We start from the raw sequence: 20,820 nt of genomic DNA, 5'->3' as shown, positions 1-20,820 counted from the left end.
TGCTCTGTTCTCCCGGCAGTGGTTCACTATAAACTCAAAAGAGTCTAGTTTGCATAATAAAATGATGCAAATCTATGTAGACTGGTTGACTTATTAGATAAGGAGGAACCTCTCTGCTATTGCAGCTGCCTTGAAAAAGGTGGAACCAGATGGAAAGAAGACAAAGTGCCTACCAGAGAGGAATGGCAAATTAAGCAGTTGGAGTACACCGAAATTGCAAAACTGACTGGAAAGCCCAGGAACCAAGAAGAAAAAGACTTTAAGAAAGAATGGGAAAAATTCACAGTCTATTTAGGAGACCACTGTAAGCAGATAAAAACACTAGCAAGATTTTAATAACACGTGTAAAGTAACAAACACTGTGGATAATATGGAGAGATACAATTTATGGCCTGTGAAATAAAATGCAGTTGATGATGTTGACAATAGGACCCATAGAGGGGAGGGTGGGAAGTCAGGAGATTCAGAGAACTCTCAATATATGGTTATGTATTTGATATTGTTATAACTTCTTGTTTGTAAAATCAAATAAAAATTATTTCCAGGAGGAAAGGGGGGGGGAGCTGCACACAGAATCATCTCTGCTATTGCGTTTGCACCATCCCTCACATTGTTCTGACTGTAGTTTGGCACTCGCAGGGCAAAGATGTACAGGTCAATACCTGCATGCAGAACTGTTGTTAAAGATATTGGGGAAGATCTGCAAATAAAGTTTGCAGTCACAAAGGGGGTGGGGAGGCAAAACCAATCTTGCCATCTTTGTATACCTGCAATAAATCATTTTCTTTGCCAGTCTCATATCAAGTAGGTGGCCAAACTCCCACTTGTATCTTTTGAATCCTTCAGAGATGCAGCCAGCAGTCAAAAATCCAAGAGAAAAACCTGCATTTATAATATCCTCCAAATGCAATTTTTGGACAACATCCCTGTTTGAGTTCAAGAATGGGGTGGGATGACTTGGGCTAGGCTGGGCAAAATAATTGGATTGACATCTGGACATTTGCCACCTTACAAATCATTTTAAATACAAAGGAAAAAAACAGAATATAAGAGTTCTGAGTAAGTTATATATTACCTCTGCGAAGCTTCTGCTAATGTATCCAAGTTATAGCCGACAATGTTAGAAGGAGCATGGGCAGGTTAGTTCATACTCCATGGAGGAGGGAGCAAAATATGGGGAAGATCTGGAACATGGTTGCTGGGTAGGAGAATTTCTCCACATAGGCAATGAGTACCTCCTAAAAGCCATGCTTCTGGATTCCTACATGAAGAAAGACTTTTGTAAGCATTCATAGACAGGATGTGTCATATAATAACTAGAAGTCTCCCAAGCAAGCCTCTAAATAGCAATAAAACAGCATAAAACAATTTATGTTTTTATACTGTTGTAAACCACTGTGATATGTTTTTATGATACAATGGTATATATTTTAAATAAATAAATAGCTAAAATCTGGGAAATGATAACCATGTACAAATTCACTGAAGAAGTACAGCAAGCATAGAATTACAGAAGATACTCTGATGGCATATTTTCTGCTTCTGTTCTATATGAAAGCCAGTGAAGCTTCTGATCAAATACTGATTTGATCAACTACAGGGTTTTTTCTGACTGTGCTGTGGTTTATATAATTTACACATCCAAAGTCTCTCCATAGTTAGCAATAATGATTGGTTACTATATATAACCCATAAGCCCACTCATTATAAATTAAGGTGTGTAATTGGCAAGTTTTAATTATTGATTTATTTACTTTCTCTTAATTTATAACTCTCTTTTCTTCCCTCCATCTGCTCATAATGAAAAATCAAAATTCATGTCCAGTTAAACCAGTTAAATGTGGAGTATTTTACTACTATGGGTGCATTCAGATTATTATTGTGAGGATTATTGCATTAGTTTTCCTAGTTATGATGCTATTAGCACTTCTGTCCTAGCTTCAAATGCTCCTTTTACATTGCAGTACCCATTCTGTTCTGGAACTATGGATTATTTATGTCCTGCTAAATACAGTGGTACCTCGAGTTACAGACACTTCAGGTTACAGATGCTTCAGGTTACAGACTCCGCTAACCCAGAAATAGTACCTCAGGTTAAGAACTTTGCTTCAGGATGAGAACAGAAATCACGCGGCGGCGGCAGGAGGCCCCATTAGCTAAAGTGGTACCTCAGGTTAAGAACAGTTTCAGGTTAAGAACGGACCTCCAAAACGAATTAAGTTCTTAACCCGAGGTACCACTGTATCTGAGTGTGACGTCTCACATGTGAAGAGGATTGGCAGCTGTAGTGAGGGAAATTGTACTCTGCATACACTCAGAAGCACTCTCTTTCATTACTAATGCACAGGGTCCAGGGCTAAGCTCTGGCAATCAATATAGATACTGGGTTTGGGCTCTCCTGAGCCTCAGAGATTAAATTAAATCCCAAGAGTGCCCCTAATTCAGAGGAAAAGAGCTATAATGTAACGTTTACCCAGCAAAGCAGAGAAATGTATATTAATGTGTTCTTTACTATGATGCAATTGCAGAACGGTTTAGCCAGCTGGTGGAAAAGCCTTATGCAAATACTTCTTGCTAAGTGGAATCTGTTTTGTGTGCATGCGGTGTGTGTCTCCCCTTCTCCAAGAGCCCACAACTGCATCGGCTAACATGGGCGGAAAGATCAATGTGTACAAAACGGTAACCGAATCACAGACACCAGATGCAAGGCCAAGTGTTCAGTTATACTGAGACAGCTGAGTCAGGAATTCAAAAATGGGAGGTGGGGTGGAGGGAAAGAAGAGTTATCAGTGGGTTAAGGCTGTGTAGCTGCTGGCAGCTGCCACCTGTCTGCCTTTGCTCTCACATTCCTGATCACTGTCCCACAGGCAGTTGTTGACCAACTTGCCCTTCAGTGGCCCCTGTTCCTTTTGCACCAGACCTTTGACAGCTTATCTAGCTTCTGAGGGCAATCATCATTTAACATTGCCCAGGTGTAGGAAACACAGGAAACTGCCTCATTCTTGAGTCAGGGACCATGGGAACATCTAGCCCTGAACTGTCAACACTGACTGGCAGGGGCTCTCTGGGGTTTCAGTCAGGGAGTGTTTCCCATGGGAGAACTGAACACTATTATTCTATGTGCAGGGCACTGCTTGCCATTGTTTACTTGTAATGTGGAATGGTCGCTTCAGTTGCGTAGACTGAAGAGACAAATGTGGCCTTTGACAGCACCCGTTCCTTGGCATTTTGGAGCTTGAATGAATATTGAATGCCCTCAACAAAGCATGCCAAACTGAACTGTTTTTGTTTGTTTGTTTGTTAACTGAATTTGAGAAGGCCATGCCTACAACAACCCTCAATAGGCAAACTTGAAATTTGGCGTGGTCTGTCCTCAAACTACACTGCCAAGTTTCAAATCAGACCACTGCTATGCAGCCATTTTCAAGCCATCAAAGTTACTAAAAAAAAAAAAAAAGAAGACACCATTTTTTTTCAGCTTAATGGCAGAATGCTATTTTCCTGACTCACCCTTGACAAATAGGACTACAGCTGTGGCCTTATAATAAAGACATATATTCATTTTATTTATTTGCATCTCTCTTGTCTCCTCCCCCCCCCCCAGTTTTTCCTGTTCCTCACACCGCCTCATCTAACTGTCATTTTCCAACTGTCAGCCTGACACTCACTCCACCCAACATTCCATTCAACACCCCTCCCCTCCCCCCCACTTACCCTCTCAAAACAGGTTCATGCTGAGCATTTCTGGGAAGAGCCTTGTGAAATCCCTTTGTCTTGCATTGCCCCCCGCCCAGCCTTTAATAAACTACAAACATGTAACACATCTACTACACAAAAGCACATTTTAGACACCTCCTGAACCTAAGGAATCAGACAATCCCCCCCCCCCAAATAAATGTAGTGAAAACAGAGAAATCTTTATGGAAAGCACACCCCAGGAAAGCGTGTGGAAGAAAAATGCACAGAACTTGTCAACAGCCCCTCGTCAAATGTTGCAATTGTTAAAAAAAAATAAGCCATTTATTATTGCTTCTACCCCAAATGCAGCATGGACCATCCACAAACTTACTGCTCCTGTTTTGTCAAGCTTCAAATTAATCTGTTCAACCATTTTCTAACAATAAATCACATTACTCCCCCGTTATAATAGTAGAATGACTTCCCTGAGAAGGATTGTTTTTAAAAAACTGCTCTGGGAATTTCTACGAGGGCAATATGGGTCTCCTAAGTACACTCAGTACCCTCAAACCCACAAAGCTCCCAGATTTTTTTTTGGGGGGGGGAGGAGTGAAACACAGCTGTTTAAAATGGCTCCTTTAAATATACAGTGCAGATGTGGTGGTAATAAAAATTATTTTTGCATGATATGGACTGAGACAATTCAAAGAGCAGCCATTAGGATGAATAAGTACTGAGCCACTAAGTCCGTAATAGTAGCTGCTTGTTTGTACAAAGCACATCTTGCGCCTTTGTGAAGATTAGTATGTGGCTGCTACCAAAGGAAAGCTTTGCTGGCTTGTTTACTACAGCCTTTAATCATTTGACACAGAGGAAAGCTTAATTTTTATTTCCTCTTTCATCCGAGATATCAGAGTCTCACTTGTTGCCAGCATTTAACACGATTCCCTCAGGACCAAGCCGCAGATGCTCAGGCAGAGCTGCTAACACTAGAGCTGGCTTCAAATTACTTATAAAAGCACCTGAAATTTCTGCTCTCTGGGAAAGGGACCCATCTAGTTCTCAAGAGAGTAGGCCAGCAATGCTACGAAACACTAAAACACTGTATACGTGTATATTAGGTGTTTTTTTCCATGGCTACATAATGAGTGAGCAAACAAGCGCTTTTTATTTCTTGTGTGTTCCTGTGAAGTGCCCAGGGAATAGATTTTTTACCTCAAATCACAAGTAGGGGTGAAGGGGCTGGTTTAGTAGCAACCTACCCAAAGTAGCTAGCATCGGATGCAACCCTTGATCAACTACTAGAAAATTGCCTGTGGTAGAGTACAACTCTTCCCCATTTTTCATGATGTTTCTCCAGTCTGGAGCCACTATCTGCTTTGTTCTAATACCTATGTGCAGCTAGAACCCTCTATCAAGAAATCCCTTATTTCTGGAGTCATAGAACCAACAACACACCTTAATGCTTCACTCCATATTTGCTTTTGTTGTATTTTCCCCAATTCTGCTACTTTCCACTTCTCTGCCCGATTCTCTTTTTGCCACTGACATTAATAGTTACCGATCCACCAGGGACTATATCTAATCATGCATCAGCATGTCTCTACTGTTACAGGAAAAGAGATGTTCCATTTGAGATTTGTTTTAGATTTGTTCAAATACTAAGCCATGCTTCCATAACAATTGTGGTTTGGCCTTGTTCTTAAAAATGGAGAAATGTTTCTTATCTCATTTTCAAAGTTAGAATCCCCAAAAGGACAAATATTTAATATTCTCCCAAGTGTGGGAAATGTTGCTCTAAAACCCGACTGTATTACATTCAAGTAAAAATATATACAAACGCCTTCATTTCCTAATATAAGGCAGCCACAAATACACACACAGCAATTGCAACATAGGATCATGTTTCCTTCCCTGAAGAAAATGTTCATTACACAGTTTGCTTTTCCTTTTTATATATATTTTCTTAAAAATCATCTCAAGGGCAGAAAATTCACTTGCTCTGACTTTGGTCTAAAGAGCTTCTCAAACACACACTGAAATTCCCAGAGGACTTGAAAAATAAACAGCTCATACTGAAGAGCCCAGATTTCATCCGCTCTTTTCCATAATGAGCTACACAAACAACTGCTTTGCCTTAAATAATTTAAAATGCTCCCACTAGGCTCCTCTTCACTTAATAAGCAGGAGCAAATCCTGCAATTACAGAGTGCTTCCCACAGCATGGAAGTCATGCCATTATCATAGGATCACTATCTAGAACCAAGCCTCAATTTTCACAAGAGAATGCCAAGGGGAATATGCACACTGTTGCAACCAAACAACTGATGAAATTCCAATGTAGACCCAAGTTTTGTACCATTTATTCTGGGTAATGTTATTAAATTTGGAGGAAAGGCAAAACTGATCCCAATCAACTGCAACAGTGTTTTTCAGAGTCCTATCTAGTTTAAGAGGACTAGTTGTTAATAAGGGGAAAATGGCTGCTTCTTTTTTTTTAAAGCTCACAGCAGAATTAAATATAGAAAGAAGAATAAATATCTCAATCAGCTGACAAATATACAATGCACTTCAATTAATTATAGTGTTCAGTTAACTCAAATGCACAATGCTATTATGTCAAAAATGTTCTGGAGAAAAGTCTATCAAGCAAAGAGATAGTTGGCTTGCCTGTTTGCTACTTTTTAAGATATGTCATGTGTTCTCTGAGTGGAAATGAGAGGTTTGTTTGTTATGATGAAGACAAAGGGGGCAGGATAAGTAATATTGCAAATTCTTCTATTTTCTGCCATAAGCAATGGCATCTTCAGTTCGGGCTAAAGCACTGAATCTGGAGATGGGAGACTAAATTGATCCTGGAAGAGAGAAAGGAACACATTGCAGGCATAAAATAGCCTTCTATATCGCAAGAAGAAAGTGGGATGTTCAGATGAAGAGGAATTGATCCTCTGAAAACGAGGTCAGCATCCAATAATCAGATAGAAAACCTGTGTTGGGCTTCAGCTTTCCCTTTTCCCTTTTAATTGCAACAAATGTGTTGTCCCCTGCAAATTGGCACAAAGTTGTAAATTAAATGTTACACAATGACACCTTTACCTGAAGGAGCTCAAGGTGCAATAAATCAAGGTGCCATATTCCTTTCTACTTTTTAAATCCTCAAAATAACACTACAAAGCAGATTAACCTGAGAGACTGTGACTGGCTCAGGGTCACTTTCATGGGTGCATGGGGCATTTGAACCCTGGTCTTCCAGATCTCTAACCACTTTGCCGCAAAATGATATCACACTCTAAATGATCTTGAACTACATCTCCCATCAGTCTCAGCCAGTATGGCCATTGGTCAGGGACGATAGGAATTGTAATGCAAAATATTTGGAGAGCACTAGGTTGGGGGAGGCTGCTTTAATTGGTTATGACTTTTACTTCCGCTCTCCTATTTAGCAGCCTTCATATTAGCTACCAAATAAATTGCCATTTTAAATTAATTTTTTAAAGCAGTAAGTAAAACACTTTTTTTAAAAAAGGAAAACCCAACCATGTGGTTTCTTAAGCAGCGTTTCTTAAGAGGAAAATGATCTCCCTCCTCAAGGGCTATTTAGAGAAGATGGTAGTATCAGCTAAGCAGGTCAGCAGGGTGGCGTAGCCCAAAACAGCGTGGCAATTATTAGTTGGCAAGCACTGACAGCTGAATAGGCTCAGGAGACAATGGTGGCAAGTGTGGTTGACAGGAAACTCATTTGCATTGATTTTAAACACAGCGCAAGTCCTACTGTCAATGCAGATGGGAATAGGAAACTATGCCTCATATAATTAACCCCCCAACCTCCATTATTTAAAAGGGCCTTCTTTAATTATTATGGGGTGGTAGAAGCCATGTTAGATTAACAAATGGAGCACATGTCTTTAGGATTTTCAGATGCTGCCACAGAACTCCTACTTCTTGCCCTCTAGGCATATTTCCATATAAATAAGTTCAATTGTAAAGTCAGAAGCCCATGGCAGGCCACTCTGCTGCTAGAGATGAGGTTCACTAGTTTCCAATTGCCTGGAACAAAAACAAATTCAATGATAATGCCATACCGGATTACCTGCGAGGTCTCAACTTCAATTTATTATGTGCCTGTTTACACATTGATAGACTGAAGGCTTGTACTGAGATGTCTGATTCATGCATACAGTCCTATATTTAAATCCTCTGCTTCACTCTAGGGCTTCGGTTAAATCTCTACTTCACAGGGGGTAGATTAAATTAAGAAGAGTAAGTTGAGAGCATTTCATGCAACTAAATAAGTGCTCCCTAGAAGGGAATAACTACAAATCTATGGCACAATGTTATAGAACTATGATGAAGATAACATATTTTGTTTTGTGTTCAATATTCCTTTTGCTCCCCAAAGTATTAAAATTTACCTCTCTTATATTGTAAAAAAATAATAATACTAAAATAGGTAGGGCTTCCTCCGAATACTTCAATATGAAAAACAGGCATTTCACAACTCTTGACTGTCAGAACATTATTCCCTCAGACAAATCCTCTGCCCATTGTGGGACATCGCAAAGCATTTCATTTTCGGCCCATGCTTATTTTATTTCACAGACAGTCCAAGCCCTGCCAACTCTGATTTATTTTTATTATTATTACCTGAATTACTCTGTGTCGCAAGGTGCTGAACCTAACAGCGCTTTAGAGATGTTCCCACATGAAATCTCCTCACGGAGCTGTCAACAAAGCAAGGCATGTTGGGACCCATTCTTCCCGCCCCACACTCACAAGAACAGCACAAACAAGGGAAGGAGTGGGTTTACTGGCCCTGACAGGCCCACACTCCAGAGCTCCTTCTGGGTGTGAGAATGAGTAAAAAGAGAAAGAAACACCCACAGTGCATATTTTTATTTACTGGTGAAGCTCCTCTTCAAATAGGGGATTTTTCCTCTCTAATATCCTAGCGGGATTTTTTTTTTCTTTTTCTTTTAACAACCTCAAGTTTTGTCAATTAACTGAATTAGCCCAGCTGGATCAGATCACAGACCTATGACAGCACATTCACACCATACATTCAAAGCACTTCAGCTGCCTTAAATCAAGAATTATGGCAGCTGTAGGTGATGAGAGTTGTTAGGAGATCCATGTTCCCTGCCCAGAGCTACAATTCCCAGAATTCCCTGGAAAGTGGGAATTAATTGCTAAACCGCTCTGGAAATTGTAACTCTGTGAGAGGAATGAATATGGGTTTCCTAACAACTCAACCCCCAGGATTCTTTGAAGGAAGGTAAGCCATGACTGTTATAAAGTCATACCTTGGATCCCAAATGCCTTGCGAGTCAAACCTTTGTTTTGGCTCCTGAACACTGCAAACCCAGAAGTGAGTGTTCTGGTTTGCAAACATTCTTTGGAACCCAAACATCTGATATGGCTTCTGTGGCTTCCGATTGGCCTTGGTTTCTGAACATTTTGGAAGTTGAACGGACTTCTAGAATGGATTACGTTCGACTTCCAAGGTATCACTGTAGTATCCTAGTGCTTCAAATGTATAGTGTGAATGGAGCACCAGTCAAGCCTCCTGTTTCTCCACAGGGGATGATCAGATGCCTCTGGGAAGCCTACAAGCAAGGCATGAGGGCAATAACCCTCTCTCACTGTTGCGCTATAGCAACTGGCATTTCTCAAGGACCAGTCAGAGCAGCTGGAAGCACCTAGCCAGCTGCAACAAACCTTTAGATGGTTTGATCTAGCAAGACCATTGTTTCACCGTTTTAGAAGCTACATCAGAACACACAAAGCTGCACCTTACCGACGTCAGATCTGTGGTGCTTCTGGCTCAGCACGGCCTTCTCTGACTGACTGAGGCTTTTAAGTGTTTCTGGCAAGGCTTCTTTCCAAACTCTATTAACTCAGGGATCCTTTAACAGGAACGTGAACTAGGCACACATGCAGCATAAAGTAATTTGGTTGGCCGTTAATTGGAGTGACCATATGCAAAAGAAACGAGATTTCTGAACCTTCATTTGGCACGTGTTAAGCTATGGGATTTTCTACCACAGGATGTAGGGATGGCCAGCAACTCAGATAGCTTTAAATGGGGATCAGGTAAGGCTATCAATGGTCATGATGTCTATATTACTTCAAGTGTCAGGTTACCTCTCTGAATACCAGTTGCTGAGCATCCTAAGGGAGAGAATACTATGGCACTCATGCCCTACTTATTTGACTATTTTATTTATATACAGGACCCCAGTCCACTTTTTTTTTGCATCTGACCACCCTATGTGGCATACTGCCAAATTAAGGTTCTCCTCAAGTATTCCAATTTGATTACTAGGGCAAAGTATAGCGAGTGAAACAGTGAGGGCCCAGAATGTGGAAAAGGGAACAGCCAAAAGAATGTAAGAACCATTTCCTGGATCAGGCCAAAGATCCATCTAATCAGCATCCTGCTTTCATAGTGGCTAACCAGATGCCTATGGGAAGCCTCCAAGCAGGACATTAGTAAACCAGCACTCTCCCTGCTTGTGATTCCCAACACCTGATATGCAGGAGCAAGAATATAGCTTTATCCTCCATGGTACTGTACATAAAGGTGTGGCATTTCACAATGAATGTGATTCAGCAAACAAGCTCTTCCACATCACTAAGCCAAGTTGTGTTTAGCAGATAATGTTATTGACAAACAATGAACATTTAGGATTACACTGAGTTACAGGCTTGAAACAAGACACCATTGCTGGTGCCAAAATAAATTGCAAGGCAATTGCAAGGGGTCTAACTGCTTCACAGCTGCAGCAGAATGCACTTCAATATTGAAGAAAATAACGGGCACTCAAAAGGCCAATAATTATAGTATTTCTCATTCACTGAATGTGCTGAAAACAGGGTAATCTCAGCAGCTGTCCTCTTAACCTTGTGTTTTTATGCATCCATCCCTCTTGTGATAATTGTCTAAGACGTAATTTCTTTTTCCTCTGCCCCCTCCCTCATGGAAGTTTAACTTCAGCTGCATAGAGAAGTATCAAAATGAAGGAATGGCCTGGGTGTGGAAGATGATAGATGCATTTTCCAATTTGTATTGAGGAAGTATTGTCCTCTCTTAGGGAGATCACCTCTACAACCTTGCCTTACAAAATAATGTTTATTCACCTTTTGGTACAAGCAGGGCTTCCAAAGTAGCTTACAAACGTATTACAACAAGAGAAGAATGGTAAAATTTAGCTGAGAACTTAATAGAAATGTTGAACAGTCAACCTAGGATCCCAAGCAATAACCATAACTTTGAATTGTTTGAGTTTTATGAATTTTTGTTCATTTTATTGCATGTTGTGGATTGTTTTTGTGCACACTGCTTAGAGTTGTGAATGATTAAGCAACACATAAATGCCTTAAATAAAACAAATAAGAGGAAATGGATCACATACAAAAGAGAACAAAAGTGGACAGACTTCCATAAAATTTGCCTGGTTTAAAATATTGTTGCAAATTTAGAAATAATCGCTGTAATTTAAATAGAAATGCAATCCATCTCAGCACAGTGAGGAAGCCTCTGGCCAGTGTTGTCTGCTCACGTCAGCTGCCCTGGTCCAGCCCCTATTCTCTTTTCTTAGCAGTTTTTTTATCTTCAGACAAGGTTTGGAGCTTCAAATAGAGTATTTCTGAAAACAGAGGACTGTCCTTTGTCAAGTAGGATATATGGTCATCCTAAGCACATACCATCCACGGCATACACACAGTTTGAACAGTGGTCATGAGTAGGGCAGAGGGCATGAATGTTCAGTCAAGACCTGCAGCTGTTTGAGCATACTGCCTCTCTCATTCTGTCTCTACCTTGCCTATATTGGGAAAAAAGTATTCTTTACTTCAGGCCAAATGTTTTTAAGAGCTGGGGGAATTTCACATTCTTCCATACATTACCTTGCACAATCTTGGCACACATTTACCCTACATCCTTATCCATTTGTTTAACATAAAACCTTTCAATGGGGAAAGAAAAGTGTTTGCACACTGCACTGCAATGATGCTTCAAGCACCGGCAAAGTGTGGCACCTCCTGAAATGAAAACTTGACATCCACTTTGCTAGCACAATACAAACTTAATTTAATTCCCGGCTGGTCTAACAGGAGGCCGATGCTCATACCATTTCAATGTGTTCGGGGAAATGTGGTGCTGCAAGAGATGGACATAAAAAGTGGAAGAGTAATAAATAAAAAGGCAATAAAAAAGGAGTAGTTAGCGCTACATTGCTGTTTTCCAACCAGCCTGATGAAAAATAAAAACATGCTCTAGCAAAAGAAAGCACCAGAGAATTTGGGTTATAAAAGTGCCAAGGAGGTTTTGGAAGAGTACAATATATAAATAAAATACCACTGAATTAGACAAATTGACATCACTTTATACTCTGGAAAGGGCGAGCTATCTAGCTTGCTAACTGTTCCCGTTCCATCCACTTTTCTTTCAAAAGTCACAAGTTCACAGGCTCTCAGGAGATCTGACTAGAGAGGAATGCAGCCGCCATAGAACTGCTTTTTATAAGCAGGTGTACATTCCACAGTACAATGGATTCACTCTGGCCCTTCCACCACAATGAGAAGAAGTATGCACACCACCCCAAACATTTTATACTTGGCTTCAATGCTCCCTTAAACCTTGACCTCTCAGAAAAGGCAGAGAGGTGGCAAAGCAGAGGGGCAGTCATGCTTTTAAAAGAGGAGGCAGAGGTAGTGCTCCAGCAGTGGTGTTGCACAGCAAGTAAGCAAGTTAGAGCAGGGGTGGACAAACAAGGGCACTGTGTCCCATTTCACAGCTTGAGGCAAAATGGGAAGTGCCTCCCTGCCTGGCTGCCTCTGCCAGTGGTGAAGTGGTACAGACATTGGCACCAATTTCTGTTGAGATCTCACTGGAAATCAGCGCTGATGTCAGTTCTGCTTCTCCCCCAGTGGTGGAGGTGGCAAGGTGCCTGTGAGGGTGCTGTCTCGGGGCTTCTGCCACCTGAGATAGTGGTGTCACCCTGCCAGGTGGGTTGGTCTGGGCCAGAAAGTAGTTTGGGATCTACTGGTAGATCTCAAGGTGATTTGCAGTAGATCAGAAAGTGTTTGACCCCCCCCCAAGTGGTTTCACAATAGCAACCAAAATGCCTTCCCAATAAAGCTTGGGGAGTGGAATTGTGTATGACAGGATCTTCAGGTCAGTTTGGGTTGTAAAAATATGCTCCTGGGCTGAACATCTGCTCAGAAGTACCTTGGTCCTTGTTCCACAGAGTGCAGAAGCTTGTCAATCATAATATTCTAGTAAAACCACCAAGCAGAACCTGACATCTGCTCAGGGATAGGAACATGAAGGAAGATATGCATTTCTTACTATGATATCTTTCAGTCAGACGCCATATAAGAAGGGCAAGGAAAGGATGCTGAAATCCAACCAGCAGTAAACAGGAGAGAAAGGGGAATGACCATTCTACCAAACTGTACGAGAGCCAGTGTGGTGTAGTGGTTAAGAGCGGTAGTCTCATAATCTGGGGAACCGGGTTCGCGTCTCCGCTCCTCCACATGCAGCTGCTGGGTGACCTTGGGCCAGTCACACTTCTTTGAAGTCTCTCAGCCCCACTCACCTCACAGAGTGTTTGTTGTGGGGGAGGAAGGGAAAGGAGAATGTTAGCCGCTTTGAGACTCCTTAAAGGGAGTGAAAGGCGGGATATCAAATCCAAACTCTTCTTCTTCTACTAAAATGAGCAAAAATCACAGCAGCAGCATGCAGCAAGTGCATTACGCTTCCTTGTGCTACTGCAGAGTAAGAGGCTGCGTGGTTTGCAAAAATGCTATTTAATTAGGGGAAAGCCAATAATATCAACCTCCTAAGCGTCCAAACATTTTTAGGGGTAGCAACTAGACCACAAGTAGTTGAATTTGCAAGAACACAGTATAGAATTAAAACCTCTCCCCTTTCTTCTTCATACCCAGCCTCAAGCTCCCCTTCCTTCCCTTTACCCAGCAGTCAGGTAGCTAAGCCAGAGTCCATGTCAACAATTAAATATGTCATGTGCTCAAATATTGTTCTAAAAATCTCATGAATAAAAGAGCCCATCTCCTTCCGGGTCCTTCTTGGACTTTATATTATTCTTTCCCAAAACCTTCATAGCTGGTTGATGTAACTGCTGCTGCTGCTTGCCCTTATGGACTCATTTCCCCAGGGCATTAGTGCTATTTAAATTCCACTACACTTTTCACAGCAAGACTTAACAAGTTTCTAGCAGATTAAAATTCATCAAGATGGTATTTTGTACTCTGAGCCAATCCAAAGAATTCATGGCATCTTTATATCTAGCCAATGGTCAGGGATTATGGAAGCTGTAGTCCAAAATATCTAGAGGGCACTAGGATGGAGCAGGCTCATTTATCCTAGCAAGGATACTTGCAATTTGCTAGCAGACAGTGATGCAAGTTCTTAGCTGCTATATGCGGCTCCAGTAGCTTTGTCCCACCCCACCACTGAGTGGGGGAAAAGTTAAGGAGTCCTTCAAGAGTGAGGCACAGTGGATGAAGTTGTCCTGGAGACGATCTATGCCACTGCAACTTAGGCAGGATGGTGGTAAATCCTGCTCAAAGTTTAATGGTCTCTGAATGGCTCATCGATAAACCAAAAGTGGAACAATAATGGAAAAGATCAAAAGGAGGCTTTTAAGGATTCCTGGATGGGTCAATGTTTAGAACAGGTATTTCGGTTATGTTTAGGAGAGTCAAAAGAAATGACATACTGAAGGAAATATTTGCTAAAACATCCTTAGGGACATGTTCGACAAAACGCAAATGCATCTGTTTGCAATCCTAATGTAAGTTCAAAGGTTAATCATTTCCCATTGTGCCATTTGCTAGAAAAAGTGCAGCCACAAACAAAGAACTGTTTCCTGGCTCCCTATAACTGGTGTACACACATTAGTCACATGGTTGTGTACTCACACACACACCAGTTCTTTTAATACTAGATAAATTGACACAAAGAGCCCTAATCATATTGCAGATGATCAGAATTCCCATTTCCAGACTTGCACTTCAATGCTGGACAGCGTAACTTGGAATATGAACAACTGCCTTAACATAATAAAACTAACTAGACCACAATCTCACTGACGTGAGATAAACTCCACTGAGCTTAGTGGGCCTTTGCTTCCAAATAAGAAACACACAGCTACCTGCAGGTAGCTCTGCGCAGCTGCAGAACCCATGGATGGAAGTGCAGATAGAACAGTAATTTAGATGTCCTTCAAAGTTGATTTATTAATTAAAATCAAATCACCACAACATATTCCATTTCTTTATTTATTTGACAAGCAGCAGTATCATGTTCTTTTTACATTTTAATGTAGATACAATTATTATGTTATCTGCCATATTACAATATTTAGTCTGTTTTAACTTTGTCTTTTAAGATACATTAAAAAACATCAACTGCAAACGTGGGGGGCATGGAGGGGGTGGAAGGGGGGAAGCATGGTATCCAACCAAAATTTCCACATTTCAGCAATACTTTACTCATTCTCGTTTAGTAAAGTTTTAAGAAATGTCATAATGACATGAGCTTGGAATATCTATAGGCTTTTCATTTCTTTTCGTTGACGCTCATGACGTGGCACTGGTGATGTTGTAAACAGCAGAAAAAACAGGGGCTGCCAAAGTGACCAATTATGGAGACACAGCAGGCCTGCTTTTTTCCCCCCCACAGGACACACCAAGCAGTGACAGCAATGATCTCCGTACAACCATACCTGCAGGATATTAACCTCATGCTACATAGCTGTACTCATCTGCTGAGGACTGGCTCCGCTCAATGTATTGTTTGTCAATCAGAACTTCAATACACTTCTTAATCATGCTGATACTTGGATTAAACCTAGCTCTTGATTGGCTAATGACCTGAAAGAGAGAGAGAGACGCTTTATTTAACATACACCTAATTCAAATGAGTTATAAAGCTTCAAAACAAAACCAATGTCACCTTCTGCACATCATTCTAAAAGGGCATACATTCATTTTTTTCCTGAACTGTGGGATAGTTCATATAATATTATTTTTCCTCCTTGTGAACAGTCTTGAGCTTTCCACAGAGTATACAGTCGTACCTTGGTTCTTGAACGCCTTGTGACTCTGCTTGGGGATACCTAACATGGCATTTTGTGCCCTATGTTTTGTATTTAAAGTTGACAGTTCTAACACCAGAGTTCCAATGTATTTATAGCATTAGGGGCTTCCAACCTGGCCAAAAACAGCAATAACCAAACCACTGTCCTTAACAAGATCTCCTACTACATTCTACAAATTTCCACCAGAACAGAATAAGTTACATGTTTTCATCAAGTCCATAACACTGGTCGGCACATGCTCTTACCTCCTGAATAAGAGCATTGTGTCGCAGAAGCTTCCGCGCTTTCATGATACGAACTATAGCAGCTTGAAGGTACATTTTTCTATCTTCATCTACAGCGCTTCTGGTTTGCTCCATTTCCTGCAACACACACACACACACACACACACACACACACACACACACATTAACTGATTTATATACCAAGAGACTGATTCAATAGTCTAACAAGGTATAATTCAGGGGGTTGGCTGTGAAGTTTGCACCAGGAATGCAGTCGTGGAATTGTATGTTCAGGCTGTGCATTGCATTGTGCTCATAGCTAACACTATGGTTTCTTTTAGTGAATCCTGATGGCGATGCTAATGCTATCGTGCACTTGGAAGTTAAGGTGAGTTGGATCTCAGCAGTGTCTGGATGTGAGACCACTGAAACACTCTCTAAGCTACTTAACAAAAAGTCAGCAGACTCACAGAGAAAACAGGGAGAGTGAGTATATTTTCTTTGTTGTTGTTGTTGTTATATTTTTCTTGTATTTTGTATTTTTCTTTTTGTTTCTTTTTGTAACTCTTAAACTTCGAATAAATATTATTAAAAAAAAACAAAAGAAAACAGGGAGGACTTTGTACCATCCTGGTCCTTGCCTGGTCTGTCCTCCCAGCCAGCAAGTGTGTGTCGCGCTACAGCATTTGCTTGACCTGTGTATCATCTGGCTGAAGGTAACAGTGTTTACTCTGCTTAATAGCGTGGGTTATTGCCTGATTGCTGGCTGAGTGAATGCAGTTGGCGGGGGGGGGGGTTCCAGGGCCTGCCTTGCTATAACCAGCTTGACACCAAAGGGGTTTGCCACTTTTGAGTCATACGTCAGGAAGAGACAGGGGCAGGGGCGCACCATACGGTCAGTCAGGATATAGAAGGCACTGTGTGAAACAGGCCTGAGACCCTCAGCTAGGGTGAGAGCTAGGTGGAGGGGAAGTCTTCCTTTGTGGAAGTTGTGAGTGAGAGGCAGGGGGAAGAGAGTGGCTAGGGGATTTAACATCAACTTCTGGCTGTGTAGGATGCATATAGTACTGGTCCTGAGCTTGCTATTCTGTATTCAAATCTCCAAGCTTCATATGGGGTGAATTATGGCGTGCTAATGCTTCTGGATGGGCAAGATTTCAGTGGTGTTGGGCAGGGGAAGGCACATTTTGAGCAGGGGTGGGGGCTGACCACCATCAGGGACAGAGGCCTAGGGATTTGGTCTCCGATCCTTATTTCAGCCCTCTGACTCCATCAGAAGTTACTGGTAGCATATCCACTGTCTCCTCTGGTCCGGTGGTGCTGTTGCTGAATGCTAGGTTGGTCCATAATAAAACCATGCTCATGCACAACCTGATTGTGCATAACTAGGGGGTGGAGGTGGGGGTGTTGCTATTGTCCATAAGAGCAACATCTCCTTGGCCAGGAAGCCTCTTGATCTTGGGATGGGCTCAGAGGGTCTGCATCTGGTACTGGGCCAGAAAGACAGGGGTGCTGCTGGTCTACTAAACATCCCTGATCAGGCTTGCAAAAGTAGTCTCTGAGGAGGACCCTCAGATGATAATCTTGGGTGATTTCCATATCCATATCCACATGGAGGCTGCTGTCAGGCCAGCTAGAGACTTCATGACATCCATGACAACCATGGGTCTCTCTCAGATGGCCATTGGTCCAACACACCAGGCAGGGCACACTCTTGATGTAGCAGGAGTGCAAGGCACTTCCTTGTCATGGTCAGACCCCTGTCATTATCTGGGCAGACACTGGCAATTCTCCCCTGTAAGAATGGTGGGCCCATTCAGATGGCCCGCCTTCAGAGGCGTGATGGAGCTGGAGCAGCTCCTTGGGACTCTAAGGAGTTCTAGACCAGGGTTTCCCAAACTTCTCAGCATCCCTGATCACTGGCCCTGGTAGCTAGGGATGGTGGCAGTTATTGTCCAATAACAGCAAGAGACCCAAGTTTGGGAAACTCTGCTCTAGACTATGGACCAGGTAGGAGAAGACAGGAGCACAAGTGGCTAGTCTCGCTCTGAAGCCAACCGAACACTGGCAAGAATTCACAATCATGCTTGCCATGTGGAAGTGTGGGCTGTGAATAAAGCTTTTTTTGCAGTTTGCATTATGTCCTCTAGTAGCCAGCCAGCTGAGTAATTATGGAAGGTCCAGAGGTTACTGACTCCCACCTATCGGCCAGTTGCAATATCCGGTTTCGGAGAAGGTGGTGGATCAATTGGATCAGTGAAGTAATAAGACTAATTTGATAAAAGTTTAGTTCATTATGCAACTGAGATTCAAGAAATATTAATTCTTAGCTTATCTAGATATCTGCCATGACACATGGTTGAAAGGAATGACATTCCTAGTTCAAATGTTTTATTTTTCAAGCTGTAATCACTGTGAACAAGTTGGAATGACTAATGCTGTTAGCTGTAAAGGACTGATGAGACTTAGAGCAATTCGGTAAATTGGAAATTCCCAATTTAATCCACACTTCTCAATTTGAAGCCCAGTTTGCACTGGATCGCCTTGAAAATGCCATGCTGTCTATACTAGCAACCTCATTGCAATGATCTTGCTTGCCTCCCATTAACTCTTTCTACTTCTAACACCAAAAAGTTAGCAGTTTTAAAAATAGGTTTCACTTTTATACTATTCATGCAATTCAAGCTAGTTCATATCAAAGAAGTTGATACTTGCCTGCGGTGTATCTTTTTGCATTGATGTAGTGATTTTAAATTTTGTCCGTTTACTGCTGAAGTTCATATTTAATGAAAAAGTAGACTCTGCTTCTACATCTTCCTGCAATGAGAAAAGCATGTGTATTTCACACACAAATGATGCCAAACACATTAACAGCTTGTCTGTTTCCCCAAGAACAGTGAACAGCTTGCATGAAAAATATCTAGAGTTACATATGGCTTACATCTTCGCTGTTGAAATATAAACATATTGCTATTTTTTTTCCTTCAATTTGGCAGGTCTGAATTATTTAACTTCCCTATGGAGCAGTTTGGCAACTCAAGGCACACAAGATAATGCATTTTACATATATGATTGTTTTTAAAACGAGCCCAGTGCAGTTGTTCCACTACGCTGAACACAAAAGTGCCTAATGTTGTTAACAAGATTGAAATATAGCAAGACCAATTACTGAAAAATAATTAGAACATGTTTTAGCCTATCAATCCTGTGACATTCCTGGGGAAAGTTAGAAAGTGCACTTCCTAGTCCTCTTAATTGAATTACAAAAAGGCACTGAGGAAAAATGGACCATTTCTTACAGATAATCTCATTTCAGCCTATGGGGAGAGATATAGCTTTAAGAACATGAGTTTGTTGCACAGTTCAAGGATTAGGTTTGTAATAACTGTCTACTATCTTGTCTAGAAGACCCACAGTCAGGAATGTTCTGGGTAAGCTGTACTTCAGGATGTTCTTTTTGCTAACTATGGAAGCTCAAGTCCCCTCAGATGCACAGGAAACAGGCACACACAGCACTCCAAGCTTCAGTACTTTAGATGGGGCCTAGGTGTAGGTGAGATTTTTGAGGTTTTGTCCATTTTGAGGAGTAAAACTTCAAGTCATTTTTACCAACTGTTTCTGAAAGAACACTGAGTTTCAAAAGCAGTTTGCAAAGGGGCATGGGGACTGGTATTTGAGAGGGACATGGGTGGCGCTGTGGTCTAAACCACTAAGCCACTTGGGCTTGCCGATCGAAAGGTCGCGGTTTGAATCTGCACAATGGGGTGAGCTCCCGTCGCTCTGTCCCAGCTTCTGCCAACCCAGCAGTTTGAAAGCATATCAGTGCAAGTAGATAGGTACCGCTGTGGCAGGAAGGTAAACGGCATTTCCATGCGCTCTGGCACTTGTCCCGTTGCACCAGAAGCAGTTTAAGTCATGCTGGCCACATGACCCGGAAAGCTGTCTGCGGACAAACGCCGGCTCTCTCAGACTCAAAAAGTGAAATAAGCACCACACCCCTTTGATGGGACTTAATCATCCAGGGGTCCTTTACCTTTACCTTACTTGAGAGGCATGAAGTTCAAGGTTTTTAGGCAGGTGTAATTTGCATTGTTCTCATGGACAATGTGTTAGAATTCCTGCTCCATGATGGCTCTTATGGGATTGTTGTATTTCACATGACGTGGTATGTTTTGACTCCACGAAATAGGAAGTGATAGAGACAGGATGTTTGTGCTACTGTGTTCCGTGAAGTGGGACTATTGTCCTTTGTTCTTTCTCTTTGCTGTCTGATGCTAGAGAGAGAGAGGGAGCCATGTTGCAGTGCTCCATGTGTGTTTATACATAAATAAAGTAGATTAGCCAAAATGCTGAGTTGCTGAGGTCTGTTACGCAAGCTGCCAAGACTCTGCGGATCCCTAAGTGTGCCGATGTCTGTTGGCATCGGTCGCTGTGATGTTCGGGCAGAAGAAAGCTTTTGAAGCTCCTGAACGAAAGACCAGGAGGGAGAGAACATGCCAGTCGGGCATGTGTCTCTGCCAGGGTCCTACTCGAGTGTAGGACAAGCTCCTGACACAGTGTTCCAAAACCACATAAAAATGTGGCCAATCTGAAATTCTATAAGCAAAAGATGAGGAACCTGTGGCTCTCCAGATGTTGATGGACTCCAACTCCCATCACTCCCAGCCAGAATGGTCAATGGTCAGATATGATGGGAGCTGCAGTTCAGCAACATCTGGGGAAGCACAGGTTGCCCTCCGTTACTATACAAGCTGTGGGCGATAGTGACGGAAGGCAGTGCTTCATCTCCCCCA

General features: G+C 41.9%; 1 protein-coding gene and 1 long non-coding RNA gene across 8 annotated transcripts in view; one reads left to right on the top strand and one right to left on the bottom strand.

The window, feature by feature from the left end:
* The first annotated feature begins 2,337 nt into the window (after positions 1 to 2,337).
* Positions 2,338 to 20,374, top strand: LOC309326146. The gene is made up of 2 exons (XR_014150202.1): positions 2,338 to 2,679; positions 19,024 to 20,374. It is a non-coding gene; the product is annotated as an uncharacterized lncRNA (long non-coding RNA).
* The window catches only part of CUL2 (cullin 2), a 54,825-nt gene continuing 48,968 nt past the window's right edge, over positions 14,964 to 20,820 (bottom strand). For all 7 annotated transcript variants that reach the window (XM_081834288.1, XM_081834287.1, XM_081834286.1 and 4 more), the window contains 3 exons: positions 18,743 to 18,844; positions 16,049 to 16,165; positions 14,964 to 15,576 (listed from right to left, as the gene is read on the bottom strand). In XM_081834288.1, the coding sequence (XP_081690414.1) occupies positions 15,445 to 15,576; positions 16,049 to 16,165; positions 18,743 to 18,844 (351 nt within the window). In that variant the 3' untranslated portion in view covers positions 14,964 to 15,444. The remainder of the gene's footprint in view (positions 15,577 to 16,048; positions 16,166 to 18,742; positions 18,845 to 20,820) is intronic.

The sequence above is a fragment of the Podarcis erhardii genome, assembly GCF_964252035.2.
Source record: "Podarcis erhardii genome assembly, chromosome: 12".
Lineage (NCBI taxonomy): Eukaryota > Metazoa > Chordata > Lepidosauria > Squamata > Lacertidae > Podarcis > Podarcis erhardii.
This window is presented reverse-complemented; position numbering and strand designations above follow the sequence as displayed.